A 22,157-nucleotide genomic window follows, 5' to 3' on the forward strand; every position below is an offset into this window, starting at 1 on the left:
GGAGTTTTCCAGAAGAAACGTAGCCTGTGCGCACTATAAATACGTTGACTCGTCTTACAGGAGTTCAGTTTAGCGGAGATTGCCAACAGCTCGCCACCTCTCAGTACCACACACACAACCACACAACATGTCTCTGGAACGCCAAGTCCGCGCTAAGGTCAGCATCATTATTATTCATACAAACACACTCATACTCGCAAAAAAAACTAATTGTTTTTATGCTTTGAAAATATTTAGTCCACTTATTTTCAGATCATTGTCATCACTCATCATCAAAGTGGCTACTTCAAAAAATTAACGCCATTTTCTCACAGGATATTATTTTTATTTACTTTGATCTCGTCGTATTCTTAGTATCTACTTAACAGTTAACTACTATTAGATGCCAATTTGGGTAGCTTTGATGTATATTGCATATCGTTTTAAACGACATAGACAATATAGGAAATAGCAAATTGGTATTGGTGGTTTTATTAGCAAAATCTTAAACATTGCAGCTCGCTTCCAAGCGTGACCCTGAACGTGAGAAGGAGGCCCAGAGCTGGATTGAAACCGTCCTGGGAGCCAAATTCCCCCCCAATGATGCGTTCGAAGATGTGCTCAAGGACGGCACCGTCCTGTGCCAGGTCATCAACAAGCTGAAGCCCGGCTCCGTCCCCAAGATCAACACCTCCGGCGGACAGTTCAAGATGATGGAGAACATCACCAAGTAAGTAAATTATTTTATGATCTGCACTTTCCCAACATTCTACCTAAAACTTGTTCGATGAAGTACCTAATTATTATTGGTAAACCTCTCTTTAAAAGGCGAGCTTCTTCTTACCGTAAATACAATTATTCGAAACTTTTGAATTAAAGAATTTGATCATCCAGTAATCTCTACAACTGTAGGTATTATAATTACATTGAGATATTTTTTTCTCTAATCTGTATTTATTGTTTAGCTTCCAGGCGGCCATCAAAGCGTACGGTGTCGCCGACATTGACGTGTTCCAGACCGTCGACCTCTGGGAGAAGAAGGACATCGCGCAAGTCGTCAGCACACTGTTCGCCCTTGGCCGCGAGGTGAGCATGGAAACCCTTCTTATACCTTTCTGTGACGTCATCCGTAGAGGCGTGACCCGATTATATCACCCTGGATCTATTTAAATACTCAGTGCGAGACCATCAACTCCACGGTTAATTTGACTGCGCACTTTACGACTTTGTAAACATCCAAGTTTATTAACTCAGTAATCCTCCTCCATAATCTTGTAAACATATTTTTCCCAAAATAGAAAATGTATCGCAATGAAACGAATTACTCGTTTACAGACTGTTTACCGTAAGATACGGTTAGATCTGAAGTTGGAACATTGCCAATTTCAAAATTTACGAGTTTCGTAAAACGTTACCTCAGTTTTCATAAATACCCAAGGTCACGTGGTTGCGTGGAGGCCAAGTGGAGATCGTTTAAATCTTGTAAAAGTGATGTAAAGTCTTGACCGCATTTTGAGTCGGTGTCGGTCTAATAATACATGTATTGTTTACAGACCTACAGGCATCCCGAGTGGACCGGCCCCAACCTAGGCCCCAAGCCCGCTGATGAGTGCAAGCGCGAGTTCTCCGATGAGGTCCTGAACGCCGGGCAGACCATCGTGGGCCTGCAGGCGGGCTCCAACAAGGGTGCCACCCAGGCCGGATCGAACATGGGCGCTGGCCGCAAGATCCTCCTCGGCAAGTGAACGCCATCATTCGAAGGACCAAGTGATATTATTCATAAGCAATCTCGTACAAAGATAAGTGTATTTTAGGACGCTATATTGTGTGTGTGTAATCCCTTGAAATTGTAGCAGGGTTTTTGCCTTTTATACAAAACCTATAATGCTACTGGAACCATGAATGTTCGTTCCAGAACCAAACATATTTTTGTATTACATGCCTAAGTGGTTAGCATAAGTACCTACCTTTGTATTAATTACTTATTTATTTCCATTTTATTATTTATTTTGTATTAAAAAATGAGAACTTTAGCATGTTCTTACTTCACCCAAACTACGTCAACCTAAACCAATTAATTAAAACACAATAAAAATTTCGTTTACACACTAAATTAACCCAAAATCTTTTGTATCTTGTATGGTGAAAAGTTTGATTTTATACATACAATCATATACTTTTACCTACCTTATACATATTTCTACTTCATATTTACCTACACTTACGGTAAATTCACTAAACTCAAACACAAAATATACTTCGCGTTTTTAAGATTTGGTGCCCAAATAGTATATAGAAAGTTTAGTTCACAAGCAAATATTAGCGATCTAATTATGTGACTATCATAATCATTGCTACTATTGTGATAGGTGCTTCCGTAACGATGTTGCGACCATTCTCATATTTTGTAATATCTTGAGGTATTTAACAGCGACATGGTAGGTCCACAGAATTAAACTGAATTGTATAGCACCGTAAATTTTATACTTGGCTAAGGCAGGTCGGCAAACTTAAATAAATATGTAGAAGTACGAACCGCAGTAGAAACGACGTGTCTCCAAAGAACCGCAAGTTGTTGACCCTGGGCTAGGGAAGTCAAATGCCTGCTTGGAAATCGAAGTGTACACTCAGCAGCAAAGGAATTGGTGACAGCCAGAGGGACCAAATATATCGCTATGTACACACTACACATCCTTAATACCTGTATGGAAACATAGGCGGGTTCAAATGGTAAATATTCGGCCTTTGGACTTTGGATGTCACCGACTATTTGATGCGACTGTACAAATTCCTTCATACTACGGCTACTGTGATCCCAAACTGGCTTTTAATTTCAAAGTAAAGTCTCTAAAGTTTCTACCAGCAGATCATTTAGCCCCGCCCAATTTTTGCAAATGGTCCAAATAAATACAACAGTAGTCTTCGGTTACCGCGATAGTTACTCATGAAATTAAAACTATTAAAACGGATTACATATCGCGTATACTACATCCCGACGTTTCGAACCCTTTACAGCGTTCGTGGTCAACGGTTGACGGGTGGCGGGAGTAGATTATGGATGGAAACGAAAAACTACATACAAGCGGTGTTGGCCGGTAGTTTTTATTTAAATTGCAATGTTTGTATGTATGTACCTATGTAAGTTACTCAACTTACAGGTACATAGAGGACAACGCATGGTATCATCGAGCTGATCTAATGATGGACACATGTGTCTATAGGAACTCTGTGATAAGACAGCGCAACTTAATAATTGTGTTTGGGTTTGTTAGTATTGTCTCGATAAATATTAGTTACCTGTTTAGCCTGTTGAAAGAAAAGCGCAGTCAGCGATATAAGCTTGTAAGGTGCAGGGGGGCCATTTCGGCTGCGGGGAAATTTCAACTAATCGAAATATCTTCCAAGTTTTACATTATTAACTAGAGTGCCATAAATGTCCAGATAGGTAGCGAAAAACATATTTTTGGTTAGTTACCTCTAATAATGTAAAATGCACCTTATCACAAATTAAGTGACAAAAAACGAATTGAAATATATATTCTTATAAATTACTATACCTACCTACCTACTTATTAGACAGTATAGTAATTTATGTTATTACCAAAGATATATATGTAACTCCGTATAAAGTAAAAAGTCTAAGGAAAAAACGTGCCTCGGAAATCAAGAAAAAGTTATTCTCGAATAGATGGCGCCACACCTTTGGCCTATAATGAAGATGTCTTTTGTGTTTTCGTGTTTGTGTGTTACCGCGGCATGTCACTATAGTCAGTCACTAATTAGAAAAACACCAGCAGCTACTTTTCTTCTATTATGAATTTTGCATGTCAAATGGATAACATCTAAATACATGTAAATAAAACCAAATCTTGAAAAACCGTTACAAAAGTTCATGGAGATTTTGTAGATTTATACTTTTTCCTGTTTAAAATCACTAACATGAATCTAGCAGCGGTCGGCAACCTTTTAGCAGCCAAGGGCCACATAGTAGTTAACGAAGTTGACGCGGGCCGCACGTTGTTAATATTTATGACTTTATCAGACATTGTCGTTTGTCAATATTACATAAAAAATAGCCAGGGAGACTCGCGGGCCGCAAGTGACAGGTTCACGGGCCACATGCGGCCCGCGGGCCGCGGGTTGCCGACCGCAGATCTAGACGGTAAACAGACTTTTATATAAAAAATTGGCCAAGCCCTAAGTATCTATGTCAGCGGCACGTGGTTTCGAGTAATGGCTCACATGGAGATTATGTTCAAAAGATTTTTTGCGGAAACCTTAAAATTGTTTTACGGACCTATCGAATGACGTGCCACACGTTGAGTTTAACAAACAAATTGTTTACCTACTCTTAGTTTGGTGAAAGAAAGACAATTCGTAGGGTTATTGTTATTGCCAATAAAAAATTTGGACAGGTTATTGGCAGGTGTCTCTAACCTGTGTCCTTTCTCGATCACCTGGTTACTTATAGTCATTCACCTAACATAGACGTCATTCACCAGCCCAACATATTTTATTTAAGATTTTACTTATTTCCAAAAATAGATGTACCTACAAAAAAGAAGAACATAATTTAGTCGAATATTTGCACTGGCTAGGTACTTATAACAAAAATTAGATTGTTGTAACGTACTTTAGACGTTAATGACGGCTCAATCATAGACGAGTTTAGTGGGACGCATCGTTCACCTGCCATTGAGTCCAAGATCTGATTTTATGACACAGGTGAACGACACTTGAAGCCAAACAGCAGAATTTTTTGTAGCAGGCAGCTTTAACAGACAGAATAGTTTTTTTACTCATCATTTTTAGCGGTATAAATGACACAAAAATCGTATAGTTCTGAGTTGGTTACGAGAGTGTTTTGATACGAGTATGTAATTATAACAGACAATAGTTCACCTGGCGGATCACGGCGTCAAACTGGCTGATGAACCAAATGACAGTTATGTAGTCAATTCACGAAAAACTTGCTTAAAATGAAATTCATATTTTATGTTTTTTTTTTTATAATATACGTCTACCTATACGTCTACATACGATACATCTGCAAGCGATAAAACAAATTCTTAAATTAAAGGAAAAATTGAAAATTCACCACTCAGGACAAATTTCAAACTTGCGACTTTTTGCAACACCGGCCCAATCGCTCTTAACCAACTGAGCTACCGAAGCTTACTAGAAGCGTGCAAGTTTTTCCATTCCTTTATTTTTGCTTACACGCCTTAGGGCCACTTGCACCATTACGCTAACCCGGGGTTAGTCGGTTAAACCGTTAACTCAGTGTCATATTGTACTGATAACCATGGTAACTCCAGGTTTAACCGGTTAACCCCAGGTTAGTGGAATGGTGCAAGTGGGCCTTAGGAAGGCGCATAGCGCTAGAAAACACCTCCTCCTTCCTATGTTTTTCTGTTTTGTATAATTTTCTCTTCCATATTTTAGAAGAAATTATCAAAAATAAATTAATAGTTAAGGATACAAAGAAGTCTTGAAATGTAAATAAGTATATTAATAATTTTAACATACATAGGTAATAGGTAGGTATATAAAAGAATTACATAGTGCCACAGAATAAATAATAGTACTAAGTACAGAAGACTCACTCTCTAACAAAACGTGTCTGTTACGATCAGCACAGATATGGCCGCTAGGTGGCGACAGCGCCAGGCGCGGCTTATGGCTTTCCCCAAAATTGGGGCCGAACCACGGCCGAACGGATGTACTTTTAGCTACCTGTAGCAAAGCGACGAAATCGCGGAGTGAGACACGCCTGATAGTGCAAAAAAAGCTTCGAACATAAACTTATTGACAGGTGGCGTTACCACTTTTTTGAGAAACAGACTTATGCACCCTTTTCGATATCACTTTGAAGCAGGCAGGATAAAAAAAAATATATCGACATCACAAAATAGTCAATCGAAATTTTGGCTTCAAAGACTTTTGTCGGTTTATGAGCTACACCAAAAATTGCATGTTCGAAAACAGGACGCACCCGCCATCTTTTGTGGACACTCTGAAATCTGATCCCCTTACATGCTGCTATGCCTTTCGGCATAGTAATGCCGAAAATAGCCACCAGTCGGCATCATATGGCCATACTTGATAGCAAGCGTTCATGTTCCGCAAATAACCTTCAGATGCCGCGTAAACCTTAGGCTTGTTACTTTTAGATTCGATAGAGGCTCGACGTTGAAACGTTCAATTGAACCAAGGCAGCCGAGCCTCACGCACCTCCGCACTATCTCGGACAGATGGCGCAAATGTGTGTTACTAGATTACTTTTAAATATTCTCGCTTCCGTAAGATGGAGCTGTAATAAAAGGACTCTGATGTTTTGAACCCTTGCCGACAGATGGAGTGATGTGCAGTAAAAATGTAAATACAAATGATAACTAATTATAGTTAGTTCTTCAATTAAAGGCAAACGGTGAGTGCTAACTTTTAATACATTGTATTTTAAGCTAACAAGCTATTGTGAAAACAAGTAACTAAGTAGTTTCCATGTATCTCACGTAAATTAATTCAATAATCTTATTATTTAATAGGATTAGTTTTCATTACGCTCTCTAACACGCGCATAGCCCAGTCTGTAGGTACCTTATCAACGGTTCAGTTAATTTGTTCCCATGCATTGTCTGGACTCAGGACGTTTCCTGTAGTACATGGTATTCAAATTTAGTTGGTTTCTTAGAACATTTCGATTTAGATAACTAATTGCCGATGTTAATTATAGCGACGACGGTCGTCGGGTCGTGGAGCGTCGGCCGCCGCGCGAGGGCGTTGCAGTTAGTAGCCAAATTCTTTTCGATTTCGACCTTAATTAATGTTGTTCTTCATAATACGGGTTATTTGTCTAAAGAATTATAATACTTACGTATATATTTTATCAACTTGAACACAAGTAGTTCAGTATTTACGTAAATAGTCTCGATAAAGTCTACGACAAAGTAAATTAATGAGAATAATATTTCATTTTATTTTAGCGTCGATGTTGTTGAAAACTTCAAACCTTTCGTCCTATTTTTGGTTGCGTTCAGAAAAATCCATTCTTAATAGTGGATGAAGCTCTATAATATTTGAAAAATATTATTTGAAGTACGATCTTCAACAGCATGTGCGTTGTCTGTCTGTAAGCACATTTGTTATAGGTTGACAATTTTACTGATTGATTGATTATTAAGTCCATGGGTGGTTAGTTGTCATTTGATATTTTTTTATAATTTAATAAGCTGAGGTATTTAAAGAGTACCAATTTAAGATAGCATATTTTTTCCTAGCTATCTTTCAAGAAAATATACCTATTAGTTTCCTTTATAATTTCCTTAATAAGAGTTCAGTAATTCTCCCTTTTCAATAATTTATCTTCAAGGAAAAACCTTCAGAAGTGCACTCTGCTGAAATTAAATCATATTTTGATGGCTTGAGTGACGGATATCATTGCTTAGCAAATAACGGACGTATGATTATTAATGATCCGCCTACGTTATAGCTACATCATTACAACTGTAAAACTTGCATAATACCTACATAATAAATTTTGAGCAACAAAACAGAAATCTCCTCGTTACAGTGGATTTTCATTCAGTGATATTTATAGTAATATAAGTAGATACAGTGTTTAGGTATATTTTTTAGGATTCCGTAGTCAACTATGAACTCTTATAGTTTCGCCATGTCCGTCCGTCTGTCTGTCTGTCTGACTGTGTCCGAGGCTTTGCTCCGTGATCCTCAGTGCTAGAAAGCTGAAATTTGGCATGGATAAATAAATCAATAAACCGACAAAGTCGCAAAATAAAATAAATAAAAATTTTTTAGGGTACCTCCCACCTTAAGTGTAGGGACACGTAAAGTGGGGGTGTAATATTTTTTTTCGCTTCAACCCTACAATGTGGGGTATAGGTCTTTCAAAATGAATAAGGGTCTATAACAATAATTTTTGATAAAGTTAATATTTTCGAAAATAATCGTTTTTGAGTTATTACAAAAAGTCTTAGTAAAAATTCGTACAAAATGCTGCGAAAGTACTCTCTTTTGATTGTAATGTATATGATAATTACTAATAGCCCCCGTTTAGTCTATTCTGACAGAATGATAACTACGGAACCCTATACTGAGCATAGCCCGACATGCTCTTGGCCATTTTTTTTATATATAGGTAGCGGAGAGATTTATGCGGTTGTTATTGAAAGAAAGTCAACATAATAATAGGTTACTTATTATTTATTCACTTGTTATTTTTAAATTGTGGTGAGGGAGTGTATTTACTTAGATGTTTTTGCCATGTTATTAATTAGTCTGACTTTTGAACAAACTGGAATAATTATGATAATAATGTAAATTAATTTATTCAAGAAAAAACTCTAGTTATATATGTAAGAAATCCACAACGCAGGCTTCGTCCCTAAATAATAATTGGGGTTTGATAATAATTGCATATACTCTGCTGGGTAGCCAAGGGTCTTAATAGATTAGCCAAAATAAAAAGGGGTTCAAAATCGTTCGTGTAATATAACCAGTGATCGTAAATTTTCCAGCAATTTTAGTGCAGCATTGTTGGTTAAAAGCATCTGTATGCCCTACTCTAGGTGGAACAGGTAATTAGGGTTAATAACAGTAGGTAATATTAACCTTAACCAATCCTCTCCCTAGAAAAAAATTGAAGAAAATCCTTTATTTTTACTATGCTGCACTAAAATTGATGGAAAATTAACGATCACTGAATATGTATAACACATGGCCGCTGCGTCGCCAGTACACTTCTTTTGAACTTGGATAGAGTACCGTTAGACCAAGAAAAGTCTGCAACGGTTTTGATAGCATACGCAGTGCAAGTTTTATTTACACGTCATAATTTCATAGAAGTGTGACGTATACAATAACACTTGCATTGCGAGTGCTATCAAAATCGTAGGTGACTTTTCTTGGTCTAACTCTACGGAGATACTGTGAATAAAGTAAATGTGTAAACTAGTAAAATTATGAACATTGAACATGTATCGCTGTTGTGTTGTATCATGTTCCACCGTAGCGTCGAAACAACTGGGCCGATTTCGATGAATGCCGTGTTTGTCCATTTAGGTGACCCTTGCAACTTTCGACTTTCAAAAAAAAGTAGGTTATGTACGAAAAAACCGTAGTCATGTGGTAGGTGATAGGGTTTCTAACGTTTTACTTGATACCGGACAACACAGCTGTCAGCTGGGTGGCCCGAAAACTCCAGCCTGTGCAGATACCTATTCCAGTGCCGTGTCGGCGTCCAAAATAGCCCGGCACATGTGAACGCATGTCCGCCGGGTTATTCCCAGCACTTATTATTCCCACCCTTAAACCAATGCAATAGAGTTCACTGATGACTAAACAATTATTAGTTACCATCTCTACAATTTCTACTCTTATTCCAATTACATAGGGTTAAATTGCGACGATTTGAAGAATGTGTCAAATCGTTGCAATTGAACTCTGGTCGTAGCGCTAAGTTGTAGCCGGTATGTAGCGATAATGCTTCGTAGAGACAAAACGTGTTGTGATTAGCGCTGAATGAATAGTCTGACGATAGTCGGAGCTAAATTGACACTTTAAAGAATATATTACCGATTTGATTTGATATTATATGAGATCTTGCGCTTATTTACCAAAAAATGAGCAATCGTTTATAATTGCAACATCTTTTCTTCTTGTTTACATCGGTTACATGTCGGTTACATTGACATTCGATGACATTTATAGTCTGTTGTCGAAGAGTCTCCTTGCGAGTAGAATAAATTAGTACCACTGATTATCCGCGACATGGCGAAGGCTGTAGGCCAAATAAAAAATAAAATTACGAATGCCAACTATGCCTTTGTTTACAACTTTGCCATGACTTACCAAAACAAAGATTACATTATCGATATTAAACTTTCGTGAGACATATTTTAAACTGCGACTAAAAATTCAAGTGAGTGAAACCGTTGTCGTTTAAACAGTTTAAAGATTACATTACTGACAGTTTACTCTATACTTAAATCAAAATATTGCCGTGCTGCAATGCAATGGGCAGTGAGATATCAGATTAGCTAAGTAAAATGCAAAAAAAGATATTATATTAAGAATACGAAATACTGAAATTAAATACTGGTTAATTTGTAAAATAGTCTCCCTACTATTTCACCTACTATTGATCTCCGACTCTATCTAATTCTGGATAAGTACAGTCAGCATCAATAACCACGCGCCAAATATATAGTCTGCCAACCTCTATAGTCTATTTTTTTATTCAGTAGACTGAAATGACAGTTAATTGTATGAACATGAAATGTCATTTCATACTATTAACTGTCATTTCAGTCTACCGAATTAAAAAATCACTTTAAATATTTTTCTAAATAGAGACAAATCTGTACAGTTCTCGTTCAAAACTATTTGCTACATTCTTATCATTCTACACATAGAGCCATCTCGCGCAAAGATTGGCCATCGCAATCCAGTGTGGGAATGCCGTGCCGCCTGCGTGATGAACACCACCACCTTACCTAGAGGGCAAAATTTTGAAAGTCCTTTTACATAAGTATTTTAAGTTAATTTTTACATTACTATAATTTTTAGCATCGTCATTTAATATAATTTTTAGTATCTTTAAGTTTTTATTTTCTCACTTGAGCCATATTTATTTTTGTTTATATATTAGAGAATCGTGATACTTTTTATGCTGACTGTACCAAGACAATATGACTGTGGCAACTACTGGGAGTCACCCTACCGGCGCTCGCGCAGGAACCCCGCGTTCTATCTTGTTTTATTTTCCTATTCCGTTTCCCGCGCCAGTATAATGAGACGAATCGAAATAGAATGGGTATTATTGGATTCGTTAGTATCTACTTACTTTGTTTTTCAATACAGAAATGGATTGCCAGTTATGCAATCGCAGTTGCATAGTAGTTACTGAAATTGGAATGCGCCATTATGTACCTATTGTAGGTAGTATAAGTACTTCGAGTACCTAGTACTTAATTATGATAAAAAAATATCGATTTAAATAAAATGAACCGTAGAAATGATAATCGATAATGTTTGTGGTTTAATTAAGAGGCTTATAAATCACAACAAACATGTCTGAAAAATGTGTTATATTCAAATAATTCCGCGCTGTTTCGCTAATATTAGATACTTGGTTGTTCGTACACCGTATAAATGTGAAAGAAATCATGAAAGCAAAAGTTAATACAGACTTGTAATGATAACTATAGCAAACATGATCAGTTAAGCCGTTCTTGAGTTTTCGCAAAAGATTTCCCTTTTGCAGTAAAAAAACGCACACATTCGCACAATTATTAGGTAGGTACTAGGTACACGTGCTGTGAAGATACTTACTTCCTTTTGCTTGTTATGAACATAAGTATCGACTTTTAACGGGGGCTGTTCAAAGCTGCCTATTGTGACGGACGGGTAACTACGGAACCCTACACTGAGCATAGTCTGTTTTATTGAGACATATGTATAGGTACTCCACATATGTTTTGAATAAATAAGTATGTCAATATGTAATTATTAGTTAATAAGTTTGTGAGTGTACCTCCTAACATTGGTAGTAAGATTAAAATGTGTCACTAACGATATTGATCCTTAATTGGTCTTAAATAAATGAAATGAAATTAAATTTAAGATTTTTTTAATGAATAAACATTTTTATTCAGTATTCGGCCTTGCGAGTTCCAATCTCCGTATGGGACTAGTTCTACCAAACTTGGCACTTGTTCAAACGGTAGGTACCCTATTGATATGTGTCTATCTATATACTATAAAGCTATTTCATACTTATTTATGTTACTTACTTAAATTATGTATGCCTGCAATTAAACATGCAGTTAAGAGATAATAATAAAATAAATAAGGCGGTGATCTTGGACACGGCGCGGATAGTCCGCCGGTTCCTCTCTCTGCAGCCCTGACCACCGGCAGCTTGGGTCTTGCCCCGCTGCTGGCGGCACCCTAGGTTAGGTTTTTTATAATATGTTTATAAGTATTTTGTATTGTTTTTGTAAGTGTTTTTGTATTTTATTTTTATATCCATATTGTAAAAAACCAACCTAAGAAGAGAAATAAATAAAATAAAAATAAATAAAAAATAACGACCTACGTATCTAAATACATATATCAATTGGTTAAATGTTAGACTGAAGAGTTTTTAGTTAGAAGCAGTTTATTTAAAAATAGCGCCAGAGTTTTCCGCGAGTTGGTGCTATTTTCATGCGTCTGCCCACCTTACACTCTGTTGTCAGGTTGTTAAATTGTGATTTACACAAGAAGTTCAAAAAACGAACAGAGTACGAAGACTATACATAAGAAAGTGTATGACATACTCCGCCTTGGTTATACTCTTTCATTTAATTGAAATTCCTTAACATGTCCGAATTATAGGAATAACCAAGAGTTTTTCCATGGTTTTTCCTATAATTCGGACATCTTAAATAATTTAGATTATAAGATAATAACCCCGTAAGCCGGTAACTATACCGTTAGACATTGTATTCCTACCGATATGTTACGGTAATAGGTAGATGTCATGTTGGATAGCAAAAAAAGTGACTAAGGTTCCTACGTATGTATGTACCTATTTATTTCAGTTGGTCCTATAGTAGGTGGTGTTTCTACTTAAAATTACAAATGATCGAAATATTTAAACTAATAATTAATCTAATCTAATCATCAACGGTAAAAATACAACACAAACATATAGGTGTGTAGTTCATAAAGATTAAGTAGATAGGTGGTTGCGTCATTTTCATTTTTCTTACCAGATTTTAGTTGGTTATAACTGGGAAAACTTATAAAATAAATCGTAAAAATCATTATTTAATCCTGTGACTGTTATATACCTAGCTAAATGCTAAACTATCTTTCTCTATTTTTACTTTCAGTTCATTCTTAATTAACTTAGATTTCTAGATACCTATACCTAGGTAGGTATTACCTAACTTTAAAACGTGTTACCTATAATTATCTTTGAACCAGGGATGTTGCGGATGTAGATTTTTTGACATCCGCGGATGCGGATGCGGATGCGGATATTTAAAGGCTCACATCCGCGGATGCGGATGCGGATGCGGATGTCAAGATTAGGTACATAAAAACGTCAAATATTACATTTTTAGTATTTTTTTATTCAAAAAAAACGAAATGTTTAGTATTTGAGCAAGAATAATACTTTATAGTGCTTTATATTTAATAAACAGTAACTTGGCCGACTTTTCTGGATCTAGACGATTTCTAGACGACTTACGCCACTGCTAAGACGTTCCTCTGTACCGACTTGTTCGACATCCGCATCCGCATAAGCTCCGCATCGATTTTATGCGGATGCGGATGCAGATGCGGATGTTGAAAATAATGCGGAAGTTCCGCGGTTGCGGATGCGAATGCGGATGTTCGCAACATCCCTGCTTTGAACCAACCTACAAGTAGGTACCAAATGAATTTGGAATAATAACATTTATTGCTGTTGCTTCTGAATGTTTTATACTTTTTAACCTGCCTTTGCTTCTTCATCATCAGCTTTAAGTTACACACCGACCCTGCATATTAAAAATATGCAATTTCATCGATGAATCGTTTCATAAAGACATACATATAATATAATACCTTCATAATCCCAAAACCTACAAGCTTGCTGTGTAAGTGTAAACTTACAAAGCAGCGTCTACCAAAACGTCTGCCGAGGCCGGTTATATTATAACTCTAGAATCATCGAACTGAATAAGATACTTATTTATGTTATGACAGCGACGCGTTACGCAACAGAAGATCAGAATACCAGAAACAGGAAATCAAATTGTTTTAATGCTTCTATTTTGGTTTAAAATGAGCAGCTATAATATCTGGTTTCAGCACGTTTTTTTGCTTCTGAAATGGGCGCGGCTTTACTGCATTACCGAACACAAAAGCAGGTCGTCTCATCAATACGTCTGTCTGTTTGTTTACGAGATCGATGGTATTTACCGTCAGAAAAAATACCTACGGATTAATTGATATATAGTTTCCTCACTTCTGTTTAGTAAGCCTGTGCCAACTTTTCGAGGATCCTCGTATGAACGATCCCAAATCCCAAAATATGAAGATCACCAAATAAATTTGCCTATGGAAATGTGTCGAGCTTGAGGTCGCAGTGTGTTTCAGCATCAAGACCGTATATTTTAAGTCGGTTGCCCTCGAGATTAGTTATTTTTAAAAATATTTATTATTCACACTTTAGTTCGGATATCAGACGATTTGTGTTTAGACGCAGTTATAAAATGGAACGAGATGGATTACTTATACCTTGCTTTTTGTAAAAATGTAAATCATAGCTGCATCCCGTAGATCGCCGAGGGTGGCCGAGCATCTGGGTCGGGCTTTAAGCCCAATCTACTCGTACCCTGATAATAAACCTTGCTGACATACGTGATATACCTACCTACATTCTTACGCCTAAACGGTACCTAATATATATGGGCCCTGCAGATTCGCCGGGGCCTTGGCTCAACATTTAGATCAGGCTTTAGAAGTTTCTGTTAGAAATAACAAAAACGGTTAACAAATAAGTAATGTTAACAAATATGTTATTAGTGTTAAACTTATTGTAAACAAACGAATCAATCCTGAAATAAAAAAAACGTAAAAAGCGACTTAATGTTTTTTCAGCGAACGTTGACAGATAAATATAAATATCTGGGCGACCGAGCTTTGCTTGGAAAACATACAAAAACTCAAAAATGCGCGTATTCCCAGAGATAAAACTTAGCTAGATCGATTTTTCGCCCCCCAAAATTTCATTAAAATCGTTAGAGCCGTTTCCGTGATCCCCGAAATATATATAGGTACATATAAATAAATAAATAAATAAACAAGAATTGTTCGTTTAAAGGTATACGATAAATCAATATATATAAGTACAGTCATCAGCAGAAGTTGCTAAGCGGGTGTTCAAAATTATCTTGACACGACTTTATTATAAGGAGAATAAGAGCGTGTCAAGGTAATTTTGAACACCTCGCCCGCTTAGCAACTTCTGCTGCTGACTGTACACCCTTATTCACCATTGTGATAATATTCACTCTGTACAACAACAGAGTAAGAAGAGACTTTAAATGAGTAATTTCATTAAAATGACTACAATCATAAATAGCAATGCTTACCTAGATTGTCCGTAAAAATAACAACTCCGATTTTTTTATTACAAGTAAAATATGTAAGTAAGTACCTAATAAATAAATATTGGACAATCTTGAATGTTTTATGACTTATAAATTGTTTTAACTGATGTCTATCACAATGAAAACATGAACTGTGATCAATTCTGGTCAACATGATGTTATTTGAACCCACATCTTTGGATTGCCGGTCCAACGTGTTACTTCCGTCCGTCCATCACACAATAAAAAGGGGAATATTTAAATAATCAATAAGTCTATAAAAATGTATATAAATGATTTATTAATAGTAAGTTTATAGCTGTTTGAATGATTGTAATGTTGCTATACCTACTAACTACAACATATACCTAAGTATAATACACATTAATATATTGGAATGCTTGTCCAGTTGTTCAAGGTTAAAGAAATCAATTCATGTTTAGGCCTACTAAGTAAATTGATGTTTGACTGACAAAAAAGAGAAATTTAAACATTAAATAGTACGTGTTTGATGAGGTTATGTCACAAAGTTTTCAGGAGTTCACACAATTTGTGTGAGTGCATGTGAAGAATTGACATTTTCACTATAAGGTGCGTATAATCTAAAAGTGTATGAAATTTTGATATGGCGTGGGAGTGAGACTACCCACGGCGGCGAGTGAGTAATGCTGGCCAGAGGAGTCGCTGACTAACCGGCTTGCGTCGCCGTTTTCATGTTATTTTAGCCCCGACCCACGCGTATCCATGAAGAGCTACCACACCTGCGGACCGACTCGTAAACACCTGAATGTTATTCAATACCGAATCCACTATTCGTTTTTTATAAAATTGCAATCGATTGTCATCATAGGCGTCATCCTTTACAGGAAATTTGTATTTGATAAAACTTTTAAACGTCAAATTTTCCGCTGTAATTCAACCTTATCACAATATTACCAGGGAAATAAAGTAAGTGTGAAAACTACTTTTACATTTCGAACTAATTTAAAGATATTTAGAATCATTAGTTGATGAGGTAATAGAGTTGGGTATCTATGTCATTTATAGTCAACGTTTCGGTGATCTATCATGATTTAAGGCCACATACCGCAGGAGTTTACGAGATGCCAATGATACAGCTTTATAGCACCTAATTGCCCCAAAAGTACGGATAATACTAAAAACTCTTGTATTCTGAACCACACTATTTTTCCGGTAAATTAGTTTGTTTTTCACCCGTTGCCACAGCTATATTTTTACCAAAACACAGTAAAAGCAACGGGTGATTGTTTTTCGAACAGGTGGTTACAAAGAGATGAGATGGAGATATGAACTAGTTTGAAAGGGTGCCAGGGAAAATGTTAAGAAAGACGTTTTTCGGAGAGCGTTTCTCTGCCATAAAATTAATGTTGCGTGTTATAAAGTTGGGTACAGAAATAGCAATGTTCTCAGAAGTTGCGTTGGTAACGGTATACTCCTGCGGGAAGCGTGTTGTCGGGTAAAATACCATACGTCTCGTTTTGAGAATCCTTACCATTAACCTGTCGAATCCCACGATATGACGTCACCATAAGCGTTCTGGCTTATATATGAGCCGTGGGAGCTGACAGATTAAAACATATTCATAACATAATATAAGTAGTTCACCTTTAAATCTCGTTGGTTAGCACCCAGATTTCAATAAACACCAAATACCTAAATACTTACCTAGAGTATTTTTTTCAGTCTGAAGACTGATTCTGATAAATTTACCTACTTACTTACATATTATATTACTTATTTAATTACCTTGCAAGATTTACTTAGCTAAAGACTAGACTCTGCCAAAAGATTTGCTGGTGGGAATTGAAGGTGTTACTGTGCCACTACATAATTTATATAAAAATATAAAATATATTTATTTTCACCTCACAAAGGATACATTTAACAATATAAACTTTTAGATAGGTAGAGTAAAATACTAAAATAAAACTTAGATTTATCTAATACCTTTAAACGAGCAATTCTTGTTTATTTATTTATGTATAGGTATATATATTTCGGGGATCTCGGAAACGGCTCTAAGGATTTCGATGAAATTTGCTATATGGGGGTTTTTGGGGGCGAAAAATCGATCTAGCTAGGTCTTATCCCTGGGAAAACGCGCATTTTCGAGTTTTTATATGTTTTCCGAGCTTTGCTCGGTCTCCCAGATATTATCCTTTGTGAGAGACTGGAGTCTGAACTAGGCGTAAACTTGTAATACAGATCTCCAGGCCCTCACCTCGGAAGACGAGGAGTAAGATTTACTCTTAAAAAATAAGTTGCAATGTATTAAAAATAATGGCTCCAAAAGAAAGTGTCCTCCCCCTCTAACTTTTGGAACATAATGGGTCGATAAAAATAAATATATATATAAATGAGTTATCACAAAAAGTACCTATTCCCGTACAAAGCGCTGCGAAGGTCCTCCCTGTTGCTTGTTATGTACAGGATAATTATATTACTACCCCTGTTTAAGGCAGCCTATTGTAACGGATGGGTAACTTACGAAACCCTACAAATCCTACAATGACCATAGACTAACATGCTCTTGGCCGGTTTTTAATCGAAGCTTGAAACCAATTTAGGTTACCTATATACATATATCCTTGCATACCTGATAAACACTAACAGAATCTGGTTCTGAATCCTGGGGCAGCACTAATGGCAGTGATAACAGACACATCAAGCCTTGCCCTTTCAAATGAGTCATTGTTTGTAATTTGATTCAATCAAGTATTTTGAACACAGACCATTTGAATCATACCAAAGCAAACCAAGTGCAACATATGGTTTCAATGTTTACGATGATCTAAGGGCCCATAAAAGGGGTGCGCTGGTGCAGAGATTTTAGCGCCTTATAAGGAGTGCAGTCTTACCTTTTTAAGTGCCTGCATTTATCATGCTTTAGTAACCTGTAGCGACCTTTATCTTGCCTCGAACGTTATCGCGAGGCACCAAATAGATTTTTAGTACATTACTGCAGACGCCGGGAAAGAAGGGCTTGCCGGGTGAGTAGGTATAGCCGGCCGACCGTAGGGAGGCCGGATAGTGATACGAAGCCGGCAAGACCTTTTCACGGCTAGGCATGTATAGTGCTTTTCTCAAACATGCAATGAAATAAAAAAATACACCACTCGAAAAAAAACAAATTTATAATCTTTATAATAAAAATCCAACTTCACAACAAAAGTTTTTTAATTTTCCTTCCAATCCCGCCATAATTGTTTTTTTTTACGGAAGTCGTCCGTATTTCTCGTGTGTAGTGTTCGAATAGACCTTACCATTATACACAATCTGATAATAAGAATCTCAATTTCTATAAATAAAATAAATGCAGAGGATTTTAAATATTGTCTATGATCTCTGGTGACTTGACGTATAGACGAAATTTTAAATTTATTCATCAACACATTGAATCATACAGATTCGTAGTCTTAATATTAGTACGTTCGTGTATAACAGGCGTTAACACGGATATTTTGGTCCGATAATCATTCATTCACTAAAAATATTTAAAAAAAAAATATAATTCGGCTGTTTAGCCTGTTCATGGACACAGACCCCATGTTTACATTAGAATTTAAAAAAAAATTACTTCCCGGCCTAGGCCTTCAATTTCGTATGAAATTCCTTTACAGTTCTCTGGAGTTGCTCCGCCCTAAACGTGATACTTCGAAGCCTGATATAACGCCCGGAGCGGCGACATTTCATTGCATGTTTGAGAAAAATAGTTACCTAATACCTATACACAATGCAAAATACGTAAATCAAATAAATATCATGAAAGTCATGGAACAAGCTTAAGACCCAGTAAGTTCGCGTTTTACTCTCACTGACAATGAGCGTAAACGTAAGCGAGATGTGAGTGCGTGCCCGAGAGCGCGGATCTGATATCATATTTTTTAATTTTAATTTTATTTAAGACCGAGAACGCCTGGAAGAGCTATTGGGCCATGAAACATCTAATGAAAGGAGACCTACCTCTGTCACTTAAACGTAGGCTCATGGACATGTGCATACTTCCAGTCCTCACCTACGGTGCTCAGACTTGATCTTTGACGGAAGCTTAGAAGTCGAAACTCGGGGTTTGCCAGAGAGCTATGGAGCGCAGCATATTAGGTGTGAAACTAAGGGATCGCATCCGGAACACCACGCTGAGCTCAAATACCTACTCAAATAAAAGATGTAGCTCGAAAAGCGGCAAAGTTACAGTGGGACTGGGCTGCCGCATGCCGAATGACTTGTGGGCCAAGATAACCACGGAGTGGGTGCCCCACGAGTCAAACCGCGGATCCGGCAGACCTTGGACTCCTTTTTGAACGACTGGCCAGATATAGCTCAGAACCGGGATGAATGGAGGAAGAGGGGGGAGGCCTATACCCAGCAGTGGGACACAATAGGCTCACAATAATAATAAAAAACTAATTGATAAATTTTTGAAGTGCATTTTAGATCTATATGTACGTGATTTTTTTTATCGAGCGAAAGTCAACTCAGGATTCGAGTCGATACAGTCTCTCGAGGAAGGCCTCAAGATTAAATTTATGGCAGCCGTATTGTGATCCCAAAAAGCACTGCGACTTTTTAAAATCTGCGTTTTCTGAACCTACTGCACCTTAACCACATTAACCTAGTATGGGACTCACAACAATTAGTTTTGTTGTCCATAACTACGAGACGACGTAATAAACATTCCGTGCTCATGAAAGAAATAAAGGCCCTTGCGGATTGGAAGACCCTCATTTCCGTAAGCAAGAAGGTACCTACAGCTGTTATATTACCCATATTTAGAATGCCCAGATTTACAATGTAAAGATTGAGTACGAGAATAAATATATAATCATAATCTAGACATATTCGCGCAGATCTATTTTTAGATAAATATTAATAAGCCGACAGGTGCGGGTGGGTATGCTGGCAGAGCATGTCGTGATATGAAACGGTGGACTAATTGTCAACATAATAAAGAATAATTTTGTCGTTTATTCCTGGCCGGGTGACTTACACCGGTGACCGCATAGCAGACTCTGAGACTGGCCCATCTGTCGCCACCTAGCTCACACACAAGCGTCATATCGTTTGTCATATCAGATCCATTCGTATGGACATGACTTGCTTGCCAAATTAATGACTCAAACAGGTTCCTTGTTTATTTTTGCCGCATTTGTTGTACCTACTGATTTTGGAATGTAACGCCATATGGCAACTGCCAGCAAGTTTAGTTTTCAGAAGCGTGTTATTATTAAAATTATGAATCACAGGTGAGACAAAGTTACGTTTTATAATTGCAGAGCAGTTGACAGCTGAGATGCTTGTCTTGAGACGTTCGACGTTCTTTTTGCAATGTTTTGAGAACGCGCAATTAAATTAAAGGCAGGAATGAATTATGTAGCGAGTAGTATTTACTCAAAATGAAAGCAGTAGATAACTTGTTAATTAAGTGTCTGTTCGGAAAGAGAAGAGTCGTGGAATGTATTGGGCCCCATACATTCCACGACTCTTCTCTTTCCGCACAGACTCTAAGTACTGAGACCCGACTGCATATTATCTTCTCTTAACATTAATTTCAGTTTCAGTGACACCTTTCATGCGAGGCCTTTCAAGCGTGCTGAGCACAGAGACGAACTAATGTTTGACGACCGGCCTGGTCTAGTGGGTAGTGACCCTGGTCCCGGGTTCGAATCCCGGTAAGGACATTTTTTTGTGTGATGAGCACAAATAAGTATTTGTTCCTGATTTATATTCGCGATAAACTCGACAAAAACTCTTGAACGGATTTTCATGCGGTTTTCACCTACCAATAGAGTGCAATGATTATTGGGGAAGGTTTAAATGTAGGTATAATTTGTTAAGGTTTTTTGTAGCCCGTGCGAAGCCGGGGCGCATCGCCTGTATTAAATATATCGTTGTCTGAGTAACCACAACACAAGTCTTCTTGAGCTTACTGTGGGACTTAGCCAGTCTGTGTAAGAATGTCCTATAATTTAATTTATTGAATGTTGATGTGTGTTAAAAAGCGAGGCTGAAAGTCAGAGGCCCGAAGTGACCCAGTGAAACAAAAGCCTGAGCTGCAGGAGAGCAGAGCTTGGACACGAACCAATAGTCAAGAGCGAGACCGGAGGCCGCACGTCTCTATGGTTTCACATGAAAGCGCGCCTTGTTAAGACGCTCCAGACACACCACATGCCTAGAAACGATACACAATTTCCAGTGCTCAAGGCAGGCACGGATCAGAATCACAAACAAGCTGTCTTCGATAAAAGGCACTAAATACAAAATTATAAGGAACGGACGGCAATCAGGAAGGACTCAAACCCCTTGAGCTGAGAATCTTCACTGATGTGTCCAAAACAGACATCGGGTTGGGCTCTGAAACTTTCTCAGAAGACCTGAACATGTCCATCACCACTCCGCCCATAACTCAGTATTCCAAGCTGAATGCGTGGGCATCATCAATGCGGCGGCTGCCATCACTGGAAGAAAAGTAAGTAGGATTCTCCATCCGCATACTTTCCGACAGTAGGGCAGTCCTAACCTAATGGATCTAAAAAGCCACATACATCAAAACTCAAACACGAATGCCACCTTGTCGTAGGTCATGTGCGAACACAGCACCGAATTCAGAGTGCAAGTGGGTCATCGAGAGCTAAAATCTCTCCTTCATGCTGTCCGAGATATGGGGCACTGAGGTACACCTTGATATCGAGCTCTTATATATACGCCAGTATTATACACAACAAATTGCATACGATGACACCATAAAACTTGATATAATTTTTCTACTTCCTTGTTTATGACAGTAGCGTTGGACGGGGTCAATATTCCACCAATACTTATATCCAGGTTTCAAACTTGGCAACGTTAACTACTTTATTGACCAGTTGCGTGGGCAGATTGAAGTTGTTTTCAATTGATTGAATAATGAATGATTGAGTGATAACGTTAGTGGTAGAGGCGGGCCACGTGTTGAAGGACGAAGTGTTGGGCGGTTGGGGGTGCTGGCGGTGGCGGTGCGCGCGAGGGCGG

General features: G+C 37.6%; 1 protein-coding gene across 1 annotated transcript; it reads left to right on the top strand.

The window, feature by feature from the left end:
* On the top strand, positions 1-2,010 carry LOC134662382 (muscle-specific protein 20). Its single transcript, XM_063518588.1, has 4 exons — positions 1-157; positions 498-709; positions 945-1,065; positions 1,533-2,010. The coding sequence occupies exons 1-4, from the start codon at positions 128-130 to the stop codon at positions 1,722-1,724; spliced, it is 555 nt and encodes a 184-aa protein (XP_063374658.1). The 5' UTR covers positions 1-127; the 3' UTR covers positions 1,725-2,010.
* The last annotated feature ends 20,147 nt before the right edge of the window (positions 2,011-22,157 follow it).

The sequence above is a fragment of the Cydia amplana genome, chromosome 3 (genome assembly GCF_948474715.1).
Source record: "Cydia amplana chromosome 3, ilCydAmpl1.1, whole genome shotgun sequence".
NCBI classification, from domain to species: domain Eukaryota; kingdom Metazoa; phylum Arthropoda; class Insecta; order Lepidoptera; family Tortricidae; genus Cydia; species Cydia amplana.

Coding starts and splice junctions, on each gene's coding strand:
- LOC134662382 (XM_063518588.1), top strand. CDS start 128: ATGTCTCTGGAACGCCAAGTCCGCGCTAAG. Junction 158..497: donor AACGCCAAGTCCGCGCTAAG/GTCAGCATCATT, acceptor TAAACATTGCAG/CTCGCTTCCAAGCGTGACCC. Junction 1,066..1,532: donor TGTTCGCCCTTGGCCGCGAG/GTGAGCATGGAA, acceptor TATTGTTTACAG/ACCTACAGGCATCCCGAGTG.